Here is a 24,014-nt window from a genome sequence, read left to right as displayed (position 1 = left end):
CAGCCTCACAGGGCCCCGATCCCGCCACCCGGCCGGGCCCTGCAGCCGCCTCAAGCGGAACCCAGCCCGGGACCCACCCCAGCCGTTCCCTCCACACCCACAGGTCAAAACCCCTCAACCCCTCGCCGCAGCGCCGGCCAGAGCCCCGCACCACAGCGACCGACAACGCACCGCGCAGGCGCCCGCCGCCTCCCCTTCCCTCGGCCGCGCCGGGGCGCGCAGGCGCGGCGCAGGCGCACAGCCCATAAGAGGCCCCGCCTCTTTCTTTTCTCTCCCCGTCGCCAAGATGGCGGAGTACGACCTGACCACCAAGATCGCGCACTTCTTGGACCGGCACTTAGTCTTCCCGCTGCTGGAGTTCCTCTCCGTCAAGGAGGTATGTGGTGATCCCGGAGGTGGGGGAGCCGGCCCGGTGGCTGGGGGAGCGGGGAAGTGGCAGGCGGTGCTGCCGGCGCCTCCCGCGGGCCTGGGCCCGGCCCGTGAGGCGGCGCGGAGCTCCCTTCCTGAGGGAGGAGCTCGGGGCTTGTGCGCCGCGTGGGGAGAGGGTGAGGCGTGCGGGCCTTCCCGTGAGGGGGAAGGAGCCGGGCCGCGGACAGGCCTGGGGCAGCCGCCTCTCCCGCAGTCCGGCTCCCCGGGACGCTCGCTTGCGAGGCGGGGGGGGGAGCTCCTCTTCCCCCTTCCTTTCACGCTCCTCGGTGTAGTTTCTTTTCTTTCCCCTTATTCGTGGGAGGGAAAAGCAAAAGCTCTCCCTCACAGCTGGACTTCGTGAGGCAGCCCCGGTTAGCCCTGCGCCGTCTCGGCTGCCCCTGCCACCCGTGTGGCCCCTCAGCCGTGGAGCTGCGGGGCGGGGTGTGCGCGCATCAGCGTGGACGGTGTTGCTGATCAACTTTAAGTCGTTGTCGTCACGAGTTTGTGGTTAAACCAGGCATAAGTCCCTTCTAGTGCTGTCCGTTGTTGGTCTTTTTATATATATTTTTAATTAAATTACTGTAAAGAGCCCAGTAATGCTGGAGATGCTTTGGAGTAAACTCTCATCAATCTAAACTATATGAAGCACTCATCCGTTCTATAATGGAAACAAAATGTGTAAAATTATATAGACATTGAATTTAAAATAGCTATTATCTTAAGCCATTGAGTTTAAAGTAGTTATTATTTTAGGTTTCAGAAATAACCAATTCAGCTTGCATAAATTGAGATAACTTCACCTAACCAGTTTTTGTGTCTATTGTATGGATTTCCCTTGAAGTGTGTCGTCTTGGGGGCATTTTTTGGTATTTGAGAATTTGTAAATCAGCTCAAGTTAATTACACAGAGTTATTTTTGTAGTGTTAGTCTTGAATGACACGATATTCAGAGCTGAATTAAACTTTTGCAGGCTCTGTATCTTAGATGTCCATAAATGTCGTGCACTGAATTGTAATTCACCTTCAGGCAAATGTATTTTTGAGGTATATTCTAGTTTAGGCCCTCACTTTCATCATGAAGACCTAATAGCAGTCGCCAACTCATGGCTAAATTATGGGGTAGGAACTTTAAAATGCAATTTGACAAGTTTAAAAGAACACCATCCAATTACACAAGCTAAATTTGAGTTTGCTCTTATGCTATAGATCTAACAACATATTTTAAATTAATCTGTGCTACAGTTAAATTGTAAGTTTGATCTTCAGTATCTCTTCTGAGAGCCACTTTAAATTATTTGACTTGTCTGCACACTTCAGGATGTTGTTTTGTGGAAAGCATTTGCTACTTAAAAAGAAAAATCTGGCCAAGTTTATATTATTTTTTAAAATATATATAGATTTTTTAAATATATATAACTTTCAGAGATTTTTTTTTTCCCATGAATTGTAGTAGGAATTGCTATTCCTGTTAAAGAAACAATCTAAAATGTTACTTGACTTCTAACTAGTCCATGAAGTTCCTGTACTCATAAATATTGGGAAGTCACTGGTATCTTGCCAGACAGGAAATGTAGAGAGGCTGTGTAGTAAGCAGACTAAATGTCAGAGCTGTGAGATCTTGCAAAGCTGTGAGATTTGATGTTTAAAACGATGTAATTGGACGAAAATCCATAAATAAACTGTGCCATAAAGGTGACTACATAATATGAATTGGAAACTACTTAATAGTATTCAAAGAAATCTGTTAATAATTCCTATTTCAGATATACAATGAAAAAGAGCTACTCCAAGGAAAACTGGATCTCCTCAGTGATACCAACATGGTGGATTTTGCTATGGATGTGTACAAAAATCTTTATTCTGATGAAATTCCACATGGTAAGCTGCTCATTTTGAAGTAAAATTTGTTTTACAATCTTTCTATCTAAAATAATAAATAACTAGTGGTAATGTGCTTGATGCACTCAAACTAGAATACTGTTTAACCTTTGCCTTAATGAAAGGATGCATGGTACTGAAGCAAGTAGAATCCTCTAATCCTGGGAAGTTTGGGTTTGTTGGTCTGTTGTGGACTTAGTCTTTGAGTGATTTCTAAAGTATTTCAATGCCGATTTGGTCATTTCAAGCATTTCAAAGGTGTGGCCCTAGTAGAGTTGCACTTATTTTTCATCTGTTAAATTAAACACTATTGCACGACAATTTGGGGTAACTAAACTTTTTCTTTAAGGCATCCGGTATGTTAAAACTAGATTTCCATTTCAAGTAATTCCCTTAATCCGTCTGTCCATGGCTAGTTTTTAAACTTTGAGGAGATACAGATGTTTTTGAAAATGCATGTTTTCCTCACTTCTGTCAACATGTAAATTGCTGTTTCTGTAGAAGAAAATTAATGATAATTAATATTACCATAATGAATATGAAATTTAATCTGTTAATGTCTTCTCCATGATTTTGGAAACTTACCTGTTTACTTCTTAAATTTCTGTCTTCCTGAGGGTGTGTTTCAGGAGTGGGAGAAAATGTGAATATCTTGCTTCCTCTAATTTCTATCCTTCATGGGTGTTTTCGGGTTTTGTTTTTTTACCTATTGTTTCTTTTTTCCGTATCATTTTTTTTGTCCTCCTTCCTGACCCTAGCCTTTCAATATACACTTTCTTCCTATTTCTCCATCTTTTTTCAATTCGTGGAATTCTTCATGTTTTTCTAAACTAGTGGGACTACAGCTTGCAGCTTAGGAGGAAGAGACTCAGGTGCTTCTGCATTGTCAGGTACAAGATCCAATGGTTCTGCCTCTGGGTCTTACTCTTTCCAGGCTCTTCAAACAGAAGAGTTGGCAGTTAGCCTCTTTCTAAATACATGAAGAGAACTGTTAAACTTATGGACTTTGGATTCAGCATTTTGAACAAATCTTTGGTGTGCTAGCATTTGATGGTGTTTATGGGTGTATATGCAATGATGCATGGGACTGATAATAAATAATGAGAATCAGAGGATTTCCCTTTTGTAATCTAAGAATTAGATTGTAATCTAAGAATCTAGAATGTAATGATAGTTTTGCCTTTAGGTTATTTATCAGTTTTACTGATGTGGGGAAAAAAAGGCAGACCATCTCAGGGCTGTAAAAATCTCAAAGCTGAATGGTTTTTCCTCTTTCTTTTCTTGTTCCAGCCTTTATAAACTGTTGAAAAAGAATGTTACTGTATCAGTAGTAAATAAGTAGTAAAATGCTAAAGTAGTAAACAGCACAAGAAGTTGCAATCCTAGTACACTTTCACAAAGTAGCTAGTCTACTATTTTTAATATTCTGATTACAGCCACTTATTTAAGCAGGTTGCTAAGCAATAATTTCATAAGGTCATAGGTGCAAGGAAGTTGCATGAATTTGGTCACTGGGAAAGCTCTGCCTTCGTATAGTCTAAGAGTTTCCACACTTAAAATGTTGTTCGTAGTCTTTTTTCAAACATCTCTAAGATTTTTGTCAGCAGTTTGGCAGGATTTTTTTTGTATATGATGGCTTACTGTTTGATCTGTGACTTTTATTCCATAGTATAAAATTAACTTAAGCAGGGATAATACTTTTATGTGGAGTCAGTTGTTCAGGGTGCTTGTTTGTATGGCTTTCTATGAAAAGGTCTTAACTTACTCTGAGATTTCTGGTGTGTCATCTTCATGCATCAACACTTGCCAGAATGTATGTACAGACAGGTTATTTTTATTTGTGGAATTGCTGGTTTCATTAGAATTTTATGCTGGTTTTGTTGGGTTTTTTTAAGACCTCATGGTTTTAAGTACTCAAGGCTATGTTCACATACGTTATTATACTTAGAAATGTATCTACAGAGTTTATAGTTACTTTTATCTTGTCTTCCATGAGATCAACTTAAAATTACACAGCCAGGAGATGTCACAGGAAAACATTTTCGTATTCTTAGTAAGTCAACTAAGTGGTTTTTCTTTCATCTGTTTTCCCCTTCCTCTTTTATAATCTCGAGATTCATCTGAAGTTGGAGATAATTTCTCCTTATTGGAGCACTTCCTATCAGGCAAGTCATTCTTAGATTTTGGCTGGGTCACCATTATGGTGTTATCCACTTTGGATCTCCTTTACAAATATATATGTAGTCAAATCACGAAAGAAGTGTCTAATAATTTCACAGTGGCACTGAGTGCCCTGGTGTGTGGCTTGCTTTGATGTCTTGCTGCGTACTTTTCTCTCCTGGGATTTCGTCTTGGTTTCTCTGATCCCATGGCTCATACAGCCAGTCTCAGGGTGCCACTGTTTTATCCTTAGGGGTTTTTTTTAAGCACATAGGCTTTTTTGAATTTTATTTCGGTGTTCCTTTTATTGCACTGGTAGCACTTGGTGAGGAAGTTTGGATCTATAAAATAATCACCCTAAAGCTGTTAGTTCTATTTTCTAACTATTTTTCATAAAAGGCTTAATGTTCTAATTAAACGTGCGTAGTGTTCCAAATAATAATTTTTCATATTGAGTTGCTTCCTGTCAATTTTCAGTTAAGCGTTCTAAAAATGTGCTTTAAGAACCTGGTCAGTTAGAGGAAAATTAATCTTATTGGTATCATAGCATTTTACTTTTTTCCAAGTTTATTTGGAATAAGTGAACTTGCTTGAAAGGTTGTCTCTGCCTTAGTAGAAGCCTGAAGATACCTTGTCTAATACAGACTGTTCCACCTCTACCTGCTTTTTATTGTCTTGGTTAGAACTCCACACAGGAGGAAAGGAACCAAATGTTAGAAGCTTTTTATTAAGCTGATGATTTGTTAGATGCCTCTGGTTTTGTGACTTGACTGAGAGGACAAGCAAGGTAGGAACTGGGAAGACATGTTCAAATGTGCTGTCAGTACCATGTAATTACAGGTTGGTTTCTGTAAAAACTTTAGGTATTACATTAAAATCTTTTTTGTTTGTGTGTTTAGCTTTGCGTGAGAAGAGAACAACTGTTGTTGCACAGCTGAAGCAGCTTCAAGCTGAAACTGAACCTATTGTCAAGATGTTTGAGGATCCAGAGACTACAAGGCAAATGCAGTCCACGAGGTAACTTCTAACATAATTTCTCAGGATGGCTTGTTGGTACCTCTTAGGTGTTGATGATAGGAATGCCCTCAGTATAGCAACTGCAAAGAAAGACATTTTTATTTCTAGTCAATATTTGTAGTGCTTCTGGTCAGGTAATTGAAGTTCCTGGACACAACTTACTCTTTTCAGTGCTTTTGCCTGCTGTGCATAAGGCATCTCTGTTGTTCTTAATGCTCATGAATCAACCCAAGACAAGTGACAGTTGTCATTCAGGGCAGTCAAATCACAGCTGAGATTGGTTTTGGGAGGGTTTGGGAGCTCTCTTGTTTGTTTTTTAAGGGGGTGGTTTGGGTTTTTTTGAGGGGAAATGTGGGATGAAACAATTCAGATTCTGTTTTCTAGGAGACCATCTGCCCTCTCTCTCTTCTACCTTCCACAGAGGATTATGGAGTGCTGTCTTTCTTACTCTGAGAGGCCTGATGGATAAGCATCTTTTCAGCCTCATAGCACACTTCTTTCAGGAGTCCTGTGCTTCCCTCCCTTACACCCCCCCACTCACCGAACTGTCCAACTTGTTGGTGTTAGGTAGTGCCCATAATAATCTTTTTAAGACACATCCAATTTCTTCTCACTTTGTTCACAAGAGTAATTAGAATGTCTTTGTGCGCACACTATATATAAGGACTAAGAGTTTTCTTGTGGTTAAGCCTCACTTGGGCCCTGTAGTGAAGGCTCAACTGTAGCCATTGAGGAAGTAATGATGCGACTTCAACAGAGGTGTGGGTTATTATTTGTTTAGTGTAAGTTGCTGCTTGTTGTCTTCACATTATTATTACTGTTTTAAATGTGGCTAACCAACTCTGGAAAATTAATTAATCCCGTCTTTAGTTTTACCTGCTCCAAGATTTCAAATCGAGCATACATCATCGGATAGAGCTCGACTTGCATTTGAAGGTGAAGCCTGTACTTGGATTTATTGTTGGCAAGCATCTACTGATACAGAAGACTGTAACATTGCTTCTGGAAATTTCTTAGGAAAACACTGAATGCCTAAACACTTTTTTCTAGTCTGCAGAAATGCACCTTTTTTGGGGAGCAACCCCCCTGGAGAAAGTGAGTCCCTGAAGGGGAAGGAACTTCATTAGAATTTATTCCTTACTTCAAGTGCAGACTATAATCCTTTTTTCTTTTCCCCTCTTTGCCCAACGTGCTGATAAACCTAATCAACCCATTTGGCCTATGCGTCTTTCACTCTACACATTGTTTTCAGAATTTGTTATAGTCTAATTTAGAACTTGGTTAGTGCAGAAGTGGTGAGGTACAATGCATTGGATCTCAATGCGCATGTGAAACAAGATGTCAGTAGAAATCATGGAATCTGTTAGCTTTCCAGCACTTGAGAAAAAGCTTCTATTTTCTGCTCTGATATCACCAGAATGTACTTAAGCTTCTACTCTAAAAAGCATCGTTAGGATAAGTAAATAACCTTTGTATCTGATTTCAGCATGGGTATTTATGTCAGATAATTATATTAAGAGAAGGAATTATGTTTGCTTGTGACTTGTGTGGTTATGCAAAGCCAGGAGCCTCTTGACAGCTTTTTGAAGTATAGCTTTGAATGTAAAAGGCCCAGTTGCCATTAGTCAATTGCCTTGAAGTTATTAACTGCGACTATTTTAACTTTAAAGAAAAGACTTCCTGATACTCTCACAGCTGTATTAAAATCTAATTGAACTTCTGATCCATATGTTAGAGATTTTAGCCAGTTATTATAATAATATTTGGCCTAGAAAAAAATTACCTTGTTGCAATTCTAAGTACTAGCATTTCTTGGGAAATGTATTCTGTTCCTTGACTCTTAACAGAAGTTGGTCAGTAGTACCCTTTCCAAGTCAGAAATGCCCTGTTTGGAAGCAAGAGATAGATCAAAAACTGCATGGGATGTAACCTAATGCTATAAAATATTAGCTTTACTACTCATATGGAGCAAGTTCTGTTTGAGAACTGGTACATCTTTTTTTTTTAAATGTCTGAAAACTTTGCAGCTCAGAAAGACTGGGTTTGCTTATTGGCTCAACAGAAGTTCTGATCCAGATTGTTGGGTTTATACAGTAGTGGGGAGAACAGGACTGAAAGGTGTCAATCTGTCTAGACCTGAATAGCATGCTTTAGATAGTAGAAAGCAACTTTTGATTCTTTGACTTATATGAATTTCTGCTTGTGATGTGGAATCACTACCAAATTTAGAGCTGCATCGTATTAGAGCTTTTTTATCTGTGACAGGGCTTTTTGGAACATCAAAGTCTGGGAAGCTCTACAAGATGATGTGTAAAGGAGACTTTGCAAGTGGAAGTTCTTTCAAGAATAAGCCAAAACACTTCACTTTCTTTTTTCTATGCAGCTATTGGAGGACATTGACTTTAAAATTATAGAGGAATAGTCATTATTCCTCGTCCACTGGAAGAAACCCATGAGATTGACAATCCCCAGTAATACTTGTGGAAGCAATGAAATATTCTTCGCTACCTTGGCAGTGTGCCATTTCCCTGTAGAATCTTAACACCATAAGTTCTAATTAAACAAACTCACATCTTTGCAGTCAGTTGATTTCAGAGTAAATGGGGAAATCTTTGTTTCCATGCATTTTTACTTTATCTTTGTTCCAAGAGGGATTTATAGCTTGATGCTTTCCTCTTCAGTTAAATCTTGGGTACGTGTTCTATCAAATGTGATAGTTCCATTAATTGTCCAAGTAATCTTTACCACATGATTGGTTGAAGTATGAATGTACAAAGAAGATGAAGGGTAGCTACAGGTATAGAAGCATGCTGAGGAGGATGGGGGCTGGAGAATAGAAGAAAGTCATTAATTCTTTCTGTATTGTAGAAAGGTAGTCCATACAATCAAAGTTGCAAATTGACTATACTTTTCTTTCATTCATGAATATGAATTCAACTATGTATATGAATGCAGTTGTGGTTCTTGTTGCCAGATGATTGCAGCACAGTTTGAATTAAATTCTTATTGCATTGAAAGCTGGTGTGCTAAAATTTCACTGTAAGAGCTGATCAAGATCCACTGCAGAGACTGAATAAAAAAAAATTATTCACTACATTAACTTAAAAAAGGGTATCTAAAGTCCTGTGGTCACTAATATGAGACTTACTGGTGGTAGATAATTTTGTGCTTGCCTACTGGAGGCTTGCACTTTCCTTTGATCTAGATTATACTGCTTCTTCTTTACTATCTGTGTTGAATAAAAAAAGCTTCAGAAATGTGATCATGTGTTAATCAGATGTTTATAATTTACTAAGTATGATTATTTTTTTTATAGTTCTCCATTCTTCACGCATTTGCTGTGGTAGAGGTATTGTTGCTAACCACTGTGTCCCGGTGCTAACAGTGGTATAAGTTTCCTTTCTATTTTAGTTTAGTCTTTGCCATTTTTTTTCCTGTCTGCTGTTAAATTCAAACTCCTTGGCTAGAGTAACTGCTGTGGAATTGGAACATGAGAGTGGGAGGAGCTCTAAGTCAGAATTTAACTTTCATACTAAAAGCTAAGGATGCCATCAAATTTAGAGCAATCTCCTGCCCTTTCTTAATACAGGTTATTGTTGCAGGTGGCATTCTTTATTTAAAATTATAATATTTTTAAGATTTTGAAACTTCTTCATGACACTTCAGGAGTAGTTGGCTCACTATTTCTGCATCTGCTTTTGCATAGCAAGTGGAGTATCATTTTAAATTAATACTCTATTTAGGTATTTTACTCTTAACAGCTAAAGGATGTGTTGCGTATTGCACAGTAACAATCAGTTTGTTTTGTAAAAACAGCGGTTTTTATCTTTTTGTTATAGGGATGGTCGGATGCTGTTTGACTATTTAGCTGAGAAGCATGGTGTAAGTGTTTAAATTCTTGTATCTGTCTGAACTCAGTTCTGAACATCTCCATCCAACCTCCCCCACAGACAACAGCTCTGAGCAATTACAGACTAGCATTTTGGCCTGCCTCATGTCAAGGTAGCCAATAGGCAGAATTCCTAATGCTAACATAGTTCATTTGAATGCCTTTGAACTTTTGTGTTTTATGCAAACATAAATAAAACTGGAGCTTAATGTTAGCCGTATCTTTGTAACTAAGATGTGCTTTACTTTGTATTACAGAATTTCATCTTTTTCCAGTATTGGTATAACTTTAATTCAGTGGCAGATTATGAGTAGAATAGTTTTCTGTTGTCTTTCCTGTGTACAGTGTCTTTCAAAGAACCTAAAGACTTAAAGGTTACTTTACTATTAAAACTGGCTTGTAACAGCATATTTTCTAGTGAAGAAAAGTGTTGGGTTTTTTATTGCTTTTCAGTTTAGGCAGGAGTACCTAGATACACTCTACAGATACGCAAAATTCCAGTATGAATGTGGCAATTACTCAGGAGCTGCAGAGTATCTCTACTTCTTCAGGGTTCTGGTAAGTTTTGGGTGTTTGTTTGGTTTGGTGTTTGTTTATTAATGAAATAATTAGGCCAATAAGTTGTCTGTATTAATTCTTAAAATAAATACTTTTGAGCTTTTTTGAGACAATTACTGTGCATCAAGAAAAAATTAAAATAATTGTTAATAATCATTACTGACTATTGTCCAGCAATTCTGTTATTGTCATACTGAAATCAGAACTGTCCTTTAAGTTTGTGGGTCTTGTGGCAACATTTAATTATGCAATACTACTTTCCTCACTGTAAATGTATCCTGGAAAAAAAAAAACAAACAAAAAAGGCAAACCAACAAAATGAATACTTGTTTTTATGCACACATGTTATCAACAGTGATAAGCAAGTGAAAAGCTTGCAGGTGGATTCAATGTAATTGGTGGTAATGGTGAACTGCCAGCTTCTTTTCTGAACTCTCATTTCTTCTCTTGTATTTTGTGATGGATTTAAGAGTATAAGTCATCTGCCTAAGAAATGTAAACAGCTTAAATGAGAATTGTAGAACCAAATCCGTTGTCTCTGAAGTAACTCTTTTCATGTTGTTGTAATTCATATAATTTGCTAATGGTGGGAGTGAATTTTGAGAATGAAGATTTAGTGTCTTGTAAGAATCTCAACACAGTAAATTTATTGTTGGTGGTCAGTGAATGTGCCGTTTTACTAACAAATGGAAATTTAAGGTAATTGCTTGAAAATCCAGATACTGTAGCTAGAACAGCTGCAGTATCTAAAGGCAATTATTGTGAATAGCTAACTGTAATTATATGATTTGGAACCAGCACAGTGCATGTAAACCTCCTCAACTAAAAGTATCTGCTAAATTGGCACCTTCGTTGCCTGGAAGATAATGACTTCTAAACTGCGTGTATCTCATGAATATGTGGAGTGACTGCTGAAAAGATGTAGTGGCTCATATGCTGAGGTCTGTTCCTTGCTGTTTAATTTCTAGCCCCATCAAAAAACTATCCTAAACTTCCTGAAACGCTGCTAGAGTAAATAACAATAATTCCTGTAATTGACTATAATTAAAGGAGCAAAATTGTGAAATAAATACTTAATCAGAATAGGATTTAAAGTAGGAATGAGGTAAAATCTTAGTCTAAATGTTGATGACAAAGCTGAGTTCTTCTGTATCACTTTCAGTGTTACAGGTACGTTCCATGTGCTGAGAGGGGAAATAAAAGTTACTCATGTAGGTTTGTGAGCAGCTCTCCTTAATTCTTTGTGCTTTAATTATGGGCTTAGTATTGTGTTCTCTTATGTCAAAAAACTAATTTCAAAAAATGAAGTGCTGCTTTTATGCTGGTAGTAGCTTGGTATAGGACTCTTGTGAATTCTGGTGGGAGAAGATTTGTTTAAAGTTCTGTGTGATGAAATGTAAGCTCTGAAAGAACTATTGTAACTGATCTGGGAACAGAATTTGACACTGTGAATGACCTAGTGTAATTCATTCCTGTATAAAACTAAACCAGCTTGACCTTAGGACTACCTTTCCAGGAAATAGATTCACTACTGCAAAGTTGCAGTTTTACTGGACATTTCTGTAAGAAGTATGTTTTTTGGCATAGCATTAGCAGAATGAACTTTGAGTACTAGCTTTAAGGTGGTTGCCTATTGTTATGAGTTCTTTAGAACCTGCTCCGTAATAACCTTGTTCCATCAGTTTAGAAACATTACTATATGGCGTGTTTAAAAAAAAAAAAACCAAACCTGAATTGGAACCAGTGTGTTGTCTGCTGCTCAGCCATTTAATTTTTTTTCTTTTTAACTTAACCTGCAGCAGCATGGAGCTTTGTCTTACTTTGACAGGTTCTTCTAGTTTCTACTTCAGAAGCCTTATTGCTGTGTTTTCTGCTGTACCTAAACTGCTTTTTTTAAAAGTACCACCTCATTTGGGAAGATGGGACCATGCAAATTTCATAATTTTTTAAATAAAAAGTACGACCAGAAAGTATTTTGCTTATTTTTTAAAATAAATAATAATTTTAAAAGCATTCTAAGAGTGTGAATTTGCTGTTGTTGAAAATAGGTTCCAGCAACAGACAGAAATGCTTTGAGTTCCCTGTGGGGAAAACTGGCATCTGAAATTTTGATGCAGAATTGGGATGCAGCCATGGAAGATCTCACAAGACTAAAGGAGACAATAGATAATAATGTAAGTAAAATCTTGGTCACCTTAGTAAGGTTAGAGGTATTAGTATTCAAGTTTTATTATGAAGCACTTGCAGTCTTGTTTAGGAGTAGTTTACCACCTTTTCACTAGACACTATCTTAATAATAGTGGGAGAGTTAAAGGGCACTCGTGAAGAAATAGTGAAGCTTCCTTTTTCAGATTACTTGCTTCTCTTACACATTTGAAAATGTAATTGAGAACTCTTGAAGTATTTCCAATAAACAAGAACCAAACCAGTCTCAAGGATGAGTTTGAGGACAGCATGTCTTTATGTGAAATTGTTTGCTGCTTAAATTTCAGATAGTTGTACCATTCACTTTCTGTAGAGAATAAAATGCATGTAACTAAGCTATACTCTTCTCACATGAAAATAACACGTTTGACAGAAAATGCAAGACAGCTTGTTTTTGGAAGTAGTTTTCAGCCAATTCATCTTCCTTACCAGCTCCTGAATTCAGTTGAGCACCAAGAACATAAAGGGAAAGAGTGGGGCTGCAGTACTAATTCACAGCAACTGAAGTAATTAAGGACCTTTTAATCTTCCTCTCTGCTCAGGGGGCTTCAGTGGCCATGTCTGAAATGTGAGGGTTTTACTCTTCTAAACCAGAATCTTAAAAAGATGTTTGTGTTCTGTTTTGGTGTGGGTTTTCCCCCCCCCCATAATTGTTATTTATCTGTGTGGCAGATAACTAGTGTTAACAAGTGGTGTTCTCTAGTTTTTTCATCTTTATGAACCTATATGGTTATAATAAACTATTAAATTATTTCTTGGCTGAAAGTGATTATGGTGTTTCGTCATTGTCTGAGAGTGTATGGCAAAAAAGCTCTGGTGAGGTGTTAGAGAGGAAGAAGAACTGAAAAGCTGGAGAAGCCACGTAGTTCCTCAGGTCACATCTGAAGAGGGAATACAAGAAACAAAATTCAGGATTAAAAAGGGAAGTAATAACTTCTGTTAGTATGGTGGTCTTTAGAGAGCTAAAATCTATGCTCTTGCCATAACAATACAGATTTTGGTAGTTTGGAATATAATACTGGAAAATTTGTCTTGTTTATAACTTTCAGCAGATTTGTCTTTGTAATAGATACCTCTTAAAAAGCTGGAGGTCAAACTTAGCCTGAGAGTCATAGCAGCTAAAAGGATCCAGTAGAAAATCGCAAATTTTTGAACACTTACATTATTTACAGTATTTATGCAAACTTCCCATGTTGTATTTGACTTAAACCAGTGTTATGTTTTCTTTTAGTCTGTCAGCTCTCCGCTGCAGTCACTTCAGCAAAGAACATGGCTCATCCACTGGTCTTTGTTTGTGTTTTTTAATCATCCTAAAGGGAGAGACAATATCATTGACCTCTTTCTCTATCAACCACAGTAAGTTGCGTTGTGTTATGTTGGGGTCTTCAAATCAAAATGAGGGCAGGCGATGAATACGTAAACTTCTTGAATGTTTTTCAGCCTAGAGCCTGAGACTGTTTCAGAAGTTATAATGATATTAACACTTTAAAAACTTTTTTCCAAGCCTTTTTTTTTTTTGGTGTCTGGTCTGCTTTTCTTCATGGTTATACTTGCCCTTCAAGGAGAAGGAGTGGTGAAGTAAGAAGAACTGGCTCTTTTTTTCTGGTGCTTGGCAGGGATGAAATAATTGGTTTTGCTAGATTACTAACTCCTACTACATCTTCTAGGGCTGGAGGGGGAGGTGTCGTTCTATTGTGATTTTACAAAACCTATTTGAGAATGGTTCTTGAGGAAAATGAGAATAAAAATGAAAACTTAAATACTATAGCCATTTGAGAGGACTGACTTATATGTAGATCTAAGAGTCTAGAACAGCTTAACACTGAGAAATTAGTTATAAGTCTAGCTCTCCTGGCACCTGGTTGGAAGTAATGTGTTAGAATAGGAGAATAGTACTAAAGAAAAGCAGTTGAATTTTTTGCATGATGATCCCAGTAGACTAGTAATCTGTAGTGGTCTTTTTTTGCTTCCTTTTTGTTTCAGAGTGTATGTGTTAATTTGTTTTTTAATTTTAATTTATACTTCTCCCTGGTAAATGTGGGCTAACTTACTGGAGAGCTGACAGGAAAGTTTCAGGCTCGGGTGACAATATGAAAAAGAACTTCTCCTGTGGTTCTATGTGCCCATGCAAACCCCTCTTGCAAAATCAGTGTAGCTGACAGTTTAGGCTAGTGTTGGCCTGAACTTAGCATATGGACTGTTTTTGTTTTTTTTTTTTTTTGCAGTCCTAGCCCCTTTTCTTCTTGCCCTAGTGCACTGCTGCCTTCGTTTGCCCTTGCTTACCTCCCTCCTCTCAGTGTCAGAAAAAGGTGATCACAAGGTTAACAAAAATAAAACATCCTTCTGTACTTGAAGAAATGGTTAGTCATAAGCCCTGGTATTGCGTTGCGTAAAAGGCACATAAGCTATTTACGATGAATGTTGTTTTGATGCAAAATTGCATTATCTGAGCTTTATATGTATTTTTTTTCTTTCTAGGTATCTCAATGCAATTCAGACAATGTGCCCGCATATCCTCAGATATCTGACTACTGCAGTCATAACAAATAAGGATGTTCGAAAACGTAGACAAGTGCTGAAAGATCTAGTCAAGGTTATTCAGCAGGTAAGGACTGAATTAGCTGACAGTTTCTGTCCTTTTTGACTACTTTCTTCTAACAATATGCTTGGTTTAGGACTTCTACTTATGTGTTTTGGTTCTACCATATTAAGAAATTTGGAGGTTTGATACAGAACCAGCTGTAGCCTCGGATGCTTTCCTTGCCTAGAGATTGCAGTGCTAAATGCTGAACGTGAAACTGCTCTTCCGGTTGTAACCATACAACTGGTGGGGAAAAGAGCACTCTTATTCAGCTTTTATAAGAGGAATTGGGAAGTTTAACTTCATATTTTATTTAAGATGATGTATGGACTTGTTTCCATATTTTCTTTGAAGAATATAAGTGATCTTGTGGGCTTGATTTCTAATAACTGTTCCTAACTTTTTTGACAGGAGTCCTACACATACAGGGACCCTATCACAGAGTTTGTGGAATGCTTGTATGTTAATTTTGATTTCGATGGTGCACAGAAGAAGCTGAGAGAGTGTGAAACAGTAAGTTTTATAACATTTATAAGACTTTTATTCCTTTAAGCAGAGCTCTAAAATTCACAATGGCCAGCTAATTTGAAGTGGTGTTTGATTCCATTGCCAATATTTTCTGATAAGCTGCAGTTCACAGAGTGTGGGGATTTCTTTGGGGTTTTGTATTGTGGGGTTTGTTTTTTTTTTTGACAACTCATTTTGTAACACTTAAACAAGACTTACTGTTAAGGATATAGCTTCAAAATTATATTAAGCTGCTCTAGAACAAGAAATGAATAGGTGATCAAGCATTTGGCTGAGCTTCAGCTTTTCCATTAGTGTCTGAAAAGTGCTTGAAGAAAGGCTTGGATTTGCCTTTTGTGAAAGATACTGCATCCTGGAATTGTAATGTGAGATAACATTAGGATAGAAAAGTACATATTCTTAGAAGTACATCTACTGCAAACAGTTAAAGATACCTAACGTTTGGATTGGCTAGTGTAAAAGTTCGTATTTCTAATAGCTGTACATCAGTACCAATTCTTATAGCCTCTGGTTTGGCTTTCCTTTCATTAGTATTAGTCACCAAATTGGATAAATCAGAAGGCTTATAATCATCTTCACTGCATAGGGCTGGTGGTCCTGTAATCTGAATTTGCTCTATTAAGTGAGCTGGTTTGCATGGTAAGGAGAATACTGATCAAATTGCAAAGTGAGAGAAGAATCCTGCAGTATAAGGGGAGAGTTAACTTTTATGTTTTGTAGGGATCTTCAGTAGAATTATGCCAGCAGTAGACCTTGTTCTGTTCTTGAGTCAGACCTCAGTGATCATATTAGCATGCAATTTTAATTGAGCAAGCTGCAGAACAGTGAAAAATTCTGCTGTCTGTAGCTTTTTCTCCACATCCTGGAACACACCAAGAACTGTTTTTAGATGGAATATTCACTGATCTTGCTTGTTGACAGTGTCTACCAGTAAGCTACTACTTCCATGTTTGTTCTCAGTGTTCCCTTCTTTCTTACACTTGCAGGTGCTTGTGAATGATTTCTTCTTAGTGGCATGTCTTGAGGACTTCATTGAGAATGCCCGTCTCTTTATATTTGAGACTTTTTGTCGCATCCATCAATGTATCAGCATTGGGTAAGACAACTTCTTAACGTGGCAGTTCAGAAAAATGAGTCATAGATGACAATTTGACAAACTGTGTAAACTTCAGTAGTACAAGTTAATCGGATGAAATGAAAAACGTTAACTAAAATTTTAATTGGATGGTTGTCTTCCTAGTTTTATAGCTCTAATGTGATATACTTAAATTGCAGCTATCATATTTTAAGGTTGAATTTTTGTGGTTAATTTTAAATCAACTTCTCGCTACTGCCCCTAGCCCCTGAACCAAACAGGGCTTTCTAGCTAAAACTTTCTCATGATGGCAAGTTAGATCTCTACTGGATTTATTGGGAACTTCAGTACCCAGTGTCACCTAAGCCCATGTGTTAACTAGGAGCTCAATTCCACATATATTGCTATGAAGTGATGATACTAAGCAGTTGCTTATATTGGTATAAATATTTATTAATTTAAATAAATTTAAATAAATTATTTAAACTTATTTATATTGGTAGATATAGATGCCCATAGGTGTATAGGTCTTACAGGTATGTCCGTTGAACATTTAGAACTGTATTGCCTTTTTCATTAAATAAATAGAAAACAATATATCTCATTCCCTGTGGTGCAAAGTGAGTGATTCGGCTGTAAGAAAATGATGTTCTTATTAGCAAGGATGTCAGTTTACTCAAATTAATTTTGTAAAAGCAGACTTTTCAAATGGATCAGCTCTGATGCCTCTACTGTAGGAACTAAGCAGGAAGATGTTATGCATGCTTGAGATCCCTCTCCCCTTGGCCTTTGCCCCCATTCCTTGTATCTTCACATCCTTTAAGTTAAAAAGGAAAAAAGTGAAGTGAAAAACTCTGAATGCTATAAAAGTCTCAATGGTAGAGAACAGTGCAGTGCAGATATCCTTGAGACAGCAGAAATCAAAGCTGTTAAATTGGTCAAGTTCAATGGAGTCTTGTTACCAGCTTGCATCCAGAGCAAATGTGTGTGTCTGGTCCTCTAAGGAAGTGATTTAATGGTGCTTGATTACAAAAGAAAAGGACTTGAGAGAAAATTGTCTGAGTTTTGTAAGCTTATTGAAAGGGTATTTGCAAGATACAGTTGGAGAAAGGATGAAGATTCTTACTACTTTTAGTCTCTTTGCTGTGTGACACATTTGTCTTCACTGCATTTGAAAAATGATTTTTTTATCCTCTGTAAGCTTAAAATACTCAATGAGTTCAATGTAAATGGCAAGCAGTGAATCAGCATTTTCGTCAGCTGTGGTGATTATATTTCAAGCATAGTCATAAGAGTAAACTGAACTAGATGCTGTGGGGAAAAAAACCTTCCATGCTAACGTTCATTTTTGAGGCTAATATTTTATCTAAAATCACTTCAAGGAGAGTACTGCCCATTAAAGGGGTTTTGAATAAGTTTGGAAGAAAAAGTGTAAATAAAGTTCTCTTATGGATGACGCTTTTGGGAATATAAAACCCCATAGCATCTTACTGTTTCCTGTAAATGATTTTTAGTACTGTCAGTACGGTGCATATTGAAGCACAAATTTTCAATGAAACTAGATGTTTAAGCTTTTTTAACTAGAGACTAGATGTCTTTCTAAGAAGTCTGCTTATCCGATCTGGCTCCAATTAATGAGCAGAGTCTGGAGGATGTATCCTAAGTATGCTTCAGGTCTCTCTGTCAAAAGATACTGATAAATTCTGTATGCCAGTGATTCATTACAGTAAAAACAGCAAGCTTTATTTAATAAATCAAGGTCTATAGTATGTGGTTGACACTTAGTGTTGTATTACTTATTTTACAGTTAATATTTTTTGTGCCATATGTGGTATTTCAACTGCAGGTATGATAGAAAATAGTGTAGTTGGCTCTCCTTGTTGTCTGTAAGTGATTCATAAATATAGGTAGCCGTGTCCGTATTTTATAAGTGTTATGGTACATTCTGAGGTAAGTAATAAACTTTGAGTTGAGACATATTTCACATTGACATGGATATTCCTACTGTGTATCACTTCAGGTAGTTGCATGTGGAATCAATAATCAGTAATGAGATTCTCTTCAGTAGGTCATTGTGTCTTAAGTGATGGACATAAGCCTTAAATTTCTGCACAAGCTGTAACAATCATTAGATCTGGGCTTAAGTGGGGTGCTTTTAGTGCATTTCAGACTTGTTTTCAGAGAAATTAGCCAGTTGAAATGCTTTTAATTAAATGTTTGAGGCATACATCTTGCATTTCTTTGTCCACAAGTGATTTCCACTGCTATTCCTGGATTTGAAAACTAGTTGGTTGTACCGCAGTGCTTGATAAGTACTGTTTAACTGCTCAGAACAAATTTGAAAACAATTAGTGGGAAATCTGCTATGCCTTATGTTAAATGGAAAATAGATGGCTCATTTAATTTTATTTTTTTAACTGCTTACATCTGCTAGGCAGCTGACATCTTTCCAAGGGACATAGTTGCTTTATCAGTTGTAACTTAAAATTTATACATCTCAAATCATCTTGCAATTTGTTTACTGTTTGAATTTTTGTTTCATGGGGAGTAATAAATGAAATTAATTCAGAATGTGTTTTGGTTAGTTTGATATGCCTGTTCTTACTGAAGAGCTGAATATGCTTCGTTCTTCTTTTCTATATGTTTTTCTTCTGTGTGCAGCATGAGATAGGCTTGTTTATATATGAAGATGTGTGGAATTCAGTAAACTTGCCTTTTAAACAAAGAAAAACTTGAGTAACACTTGCCCTAGTATGACCCAAATAAGTGAATCCCCTTATGAAACAGAGGGATGGAAATAATGTAAAGACCTATTTTTGAAACTCCCGTTGAGGAACTACCCTTTGAAATCAGCTGTAACTTGAAATGGTAGACACTATGCCTTAAATATTAATAAAATTATTTCATTATAATTCACTGATTTTTACTGGATTACAGCGGGAATTTTCATAAACAATGGTGATCTAAAAATACAACTTTTCTTGCCTCCATTCCTTAGTATTAGTGGTATTAATATGTGTTTTGTAAATCTGAATGTGTCACTATTACTTGAACTGTTAAACGTGTGTGGGGGCTAAGCTGTAGTTTGCATCTCTCTAAAGTATTAGATACCTATCTTAATGGTGCAGTAGGAGTATAGTGTTTGTTAGCCACTTGTAATCAGGATAGGTCTTCAGTGTGTTTGCTCTGGAAGCAGAATGCTATTTTGGCTGCATGTGTTGCTTTACAAGGCAAGTACTTCCTCCATGTTACACACCCAGGCACTTCAGGTGGTGCTGGCTCCTTCAGTGTAGTCTGCAAGGAGACCCTAAAATGGAATCCAGTTGCCCCAAGTGCTGAAATAACGCCATCTTTTGTGTGAAAATGTGATAAAGTTTTAGGGTTTTTAATACAGATATCTATTTAACTAAAAAATAGCTCTAACTTGATAGCTTTGCTTATTCTGTATTAAAATCTTAAATCCATGTAAATGTCAAAGCTAGAAGTGGAGGTAAAATAAGTTTTTAATATCCCTTTTTACCCTGTCATTTTCATTCTACAACTTGTAAGTTTTTTCAAATGTATGTGCAGGAAAAAATGCCTGTACAGAGGTGTGGTACTTCTGTTGTGTAGCTGCATCTGTGCTCTATGTTAGTTGATATAACATGTTTCAATTGGAAAAAAAAAAAGCCCACCTTTGAAGAAGCTGAGCTAGTAAAATTTGGACATAGGAAAAAGTAGAATTATCTACTAGGTGATGTAAAGCACTTCAAAGTTTCTGGCTTGGAATGACTCTCTAGAAGTCTGTGTCCTCTTCCTCTCAAAGTACACAGGGACTTTGCATTAAGCAAAAGGGTGCTGTAGGTTGGAAGGACCTCTGAAAGTCCATCTGGTTCAATCCTGTGCACCCAGTTAAAACTCTGAGCAGGACCCATGGCAATGTTCCATTATGCTACTTAAGGGCTTGTCTAGTTGATTCTTGACCGTCTCCAAGGATAGAGGTTCCATGCTTCAGTCCCAAAGGTAGGTTGTTTAATCCCCAGTGTAGTGGTGGTAGCCATTCTTGCAGTCATCTGGAGGAGGAGTTATTTTATCTGAATCCGATTGATGCTTCCAAAAAAGAAATACAAGAATTCCCCTAACAGACATCCACCTTACCCCGTGTTCTTTCATTTTGAAGTTTCTTTAGTTTCAAGTCAGGTGTTTAACATCACTGAATCAAGGGTAGTAAAGCAATTTGTAGCTTCTTCCTATTGAAATGTGTCATATTATGCCTAGATGACTCATAATTACACAAAAATGTACACACCCGATATCTTCTATTCTCTTACCTGCCTTAACTCTCTATAATCGCAAGTTCATTCACAGATTAACAGTTCTAGTGGAACGGTAGCAACTGTGGTTGGAATTTACTTCCCCTTGCTTTACCAAAGTCCATATACTTTGCCCATTTGTTGTGTCAATTCACTGCAGCGAGTTCAGTGTAAGTCCAGTATTTTAAGTTACTTTGGGTTTCTTCTATTCACCTCATTCATGTTCATCTGTGACAAAAATTGGAATTTACTTTTATAGTTGGGAGAAGGGTGATAGATCAAGAACATATAGGAGAGAAGACTGTATAAAGAAGACTATATAGATAGTCTAGCTAGGCAGACAAGGTAATAATTGATATATTAAAAGTATTTGCTTGACACTAATAATCATCAAGAGGGAAATCACTTTCAGCTGGAGAAAAATACATGTAAGCAAGATCCTGTAAAATGGTGGGAAATTGACGTCTTGTGCAACTTGACGTAGCCGGCTGGCTTTTTAGTCATAGCTGTAGCCCTTACCTCATGTTTGTTAACTTAGTCTGAGAGCTGATGGAAGAATAAGCGTTAGAAATGTCCTGTATGAGCCAACTGCCAGCAGGAAGCTAAAGGAGTTGGCTGGAAAGCCACAGGAAAAGTCATCAGAAGGAATTATTCCTGGACAAGAGTGCCTGTTTCATTAAGAATTTTCTGTTCTCTATCCTCCCCCACCATCTCTCCTTGAAATTGCAAGAAGTTTGAACATAGTCTATCTGTCACATCTTCTGTACCAAACTCTGTCTCATGCCTTCTGTTCCAGAAACTTCAGGGGGAAGTTTATTGCTAAATAAGCTACTGAGACACTTTCCTAGACTAATTAGTCTAAACTTCTGTGACTGCTAGCTCGATTTAAGTAAGAATAAAAGCATTCAGTTGTTCTCTTTATAATGATGGTTGCTGGTTTATGTTGTGGTGAGATCCCTTAATTGACAATTTTCCAATGAATGTTCATGTAAGCAAGGTTTAATAGGAATATATCTAAAAATTGTGCAGGTCAAGATTTAAGAGCAAGGTGTAGTTCAGAACGGCTAAGTACATACTTTCAGGATGTGAATTCCGTACTCACAAAATCCTAGTGTAAAGCAGTAGGAGATATGCAGGAGTACATGTATGCGCTCTTTGAAGTCACTTCAGTCAAATGAAAGTATGCTTCCCAGATACGTGGTACTTATGGAATACAAGTCTTGGGCTGTGCCATATTTTGTGTTGATTTAACTTGTGTTCCATAGTCTCTAGTCACGTTTACCAACATCAGAGGGATTTTATTTCACCTTTTGATTAAGTCTGTTATCTTTTAGTATGTTGGCAGATAAACTAAATATGACTCCTGAAGAAGCGGAAAGATGGATTGTCAATCTAATTCGAAATGCACGATTAGATGCCAAACTGGATTCAAAGCTGGTAAGACTGAATAGATGGATCCAAATGAACTTGTTGAATTTTTCATTAAATTTCTTTTACCTTATTTGGGGACAGCAAATTCAAATTTCCGTTGGTTTATTTTCTTGGCCTATAAAGTGTAGTGGACTTCATTTATTCTTTTTTAATCCTGTGCGTAAGATGACTTGTGAAAGCTCTGAAAACAGAGCATCAAATTAAAGGCATATGCATTCTGAGTGATTGTTAAATTTGCTGTATCTTTCCTGTGGTTTAGGGCCATGTGGTCATGGGCAACAATGCAGTCTCACCTTATCAACAAGTGATTGAAAAGACCAAAAGCCTGTCTTTTCGTAGTCAAATGTTGGCTATGAACATCGAGAAGAAGTTGAATCAGAGTGGTAGATCTGAGGTCAGTATAAGTTATATTTTTCTGAATTCCTGCAATCTTTTTTTGTGAGATATATTTAAGTATCATGCTTAACCTGTTCCTTAATTCATCAGCTGTACTTATTTCTAGTTTTCACACTAGGAATTAAATTGGAGAAGGCTTATTTTCTTATGTTAAGCATTAGACAGTGATTTCTTTTTTTTTTTTTCGTCTTCTCACCTCTCCTCACTACTAGATATTCCTTTTTTTGTTGTGTAACCAGGTCTGTTTCTGTCACTATTTGATTCCCTAATTCCTTCAAATGGTCTCCTTCACTGCCTGAAAAGGGTTGGTTTCGAAGGGTGACATTTAGTAAAGTAGTTGTATTACTTTTTTTTTTTCAAGTGAGTTGTACTTGAAAATTATCTGTAGGTGTATATATAGTATTGAGAGGAGAGTGAATGATGCTTAAAGACTGAAACATGAAGGAGGAGTTGTGCAAAACCTTAACTGTTAAACCCATTTAATGTAGTACTGGAGACTATAATTAGGTCAGCCAGAGGTTTAAGTAGAACCAGTAAAAATATGGAAGTCAGCAAGATCATCTGGTTTTTGCCTCTGTCCACTTTACTATATGCGAAGCTTTCTGAGAGAGCAGTGTAAGGTGGATGACTCTGAGGTGCAGCAATACATACTTAAAATGAAAAACTCACCGAACCACACATTAAAAGAACTTACAAAATATTAAAAGTTTTATTTGTCTTCCTCACTGCATGTCTGAAACATTGATGGAAGTTGGACAAACAGTGGGGCATTAATTTATTTCATTAAAGGGAGGTCATGTGAAACTTACATGATACTGTTTTCTTTAAAAATATAGCTGCCAAATTATTTTTATATTTATTTTGAGTCTTCTAGAACTCTTCCTTTTTAAAACTACTAGCTTGGGAGATTCAGGCTGTACAACTTAATTACAGCATGTATTTCGGCTATGTCAATGTTCGCTTTAAACTTACGGGGTATCCTTCACTAACAATATTCTCACTTCATAGCTATATATTAGTATTAGTTTTTTTAATAATTTCTCACAAGTTTTTCAGTAACCAAAAGGTAATATAGTAATTTATTTTCTACTAATCTTTATTTATTTATTTTTAGGCACCTAACTGGGCTACTCAAGACTCCGGCTTCTATTGAAATACTTCTGCAGGGGGTGAAAAACAGTTTTCATTTGACTAAAAAGCACATAAATATGTAACTTTCTTGAGAAAAGGTAATTATGTTCCATCTAACATTATTTGAATAAAATTGGCTAATTTTAACAGTCTGTGCATGTCTGTAACTTAATAGATACTTAATTATATTATAGAGGGACTTTTTACCATAATGATGTTCTGAAGCATTTTGGGTCACAGTTTGCAAAATGCAAAATGTCAGTTCTGTTTGATTTGTTTGTACCAAAGGATGCTGCTATTCTCAGAGCTGTCTGAGTTTGGAAGCGGGGAATTACAGTTATTTATTATCTGTTACAAATGTCACACAAAACACTAAAAGCAGATGGTACAAACAAATGGTTCCGCACTGAACACTTGGCCAAACCAAAATCTCTTTCTGCACTTCCATGTTTTTGTCACAGAAGCG

At 37.1% G+C, this 24,014-nt stretch overlaps 1 protein-coding gene across 1 annotated transcript; it reads left to right on the top strand.

Annotated features, from left to right (window-relative positions):
• The first annotated feature begins 252 nt into the window (after nt 1-252).
• On the top strand, nt 253-23,695 carry EIF3E (eukaryotic translation initiation factor 3 subunit E). The gene is made up of 13 exons (XM_063327404.1): nt 253-376; nt 2,171-2,285; nt 5,345-5,462; nt 9,302-9,344; nt 9,805-9,909; nt 11,958-12,083; nt 13,346-13,470; nt 14,593-14,719; nt 15,107-15,208; nt 16,210-16,319; nt 21,925-22,027; nt 22,281-22,415; nt 23,532-23,695. Exons 1-13 carry the CDS (start codon nt 287-289, stop codon nt 23,568-23,570), a joined length of 1,338 nt encoding a protein of 445 aa, XP_063183474.1. The 5' UTR covers nt 253-286; the 3' UTR covers nt 23,571-23,695.
• Nucleotides 23,696-24,014: the final 319 nt, after the last annotated feature.

This window comes from Chroicocephalus ridibundus, chromosome 2 (genome assembly GCF_963924245.1).
Source record: "Chroicocephalus ridibundus chromosome 2, bChrRid1.1, whole genome shotgun sequence".
Classification (NCBI taxonomy): domain Eukaryota; kingdom Metazoa; phylum Chordata; class Aves; order Charadriiformes; family Laridae; genus Chroicocephalus; species Chroicocephalus ridibundus.
The sequence above is the reverse complement of the archived record's forward strand: the minus strand, read 5'-3'. Positions and strand labels throughout refer to the sequence as shown.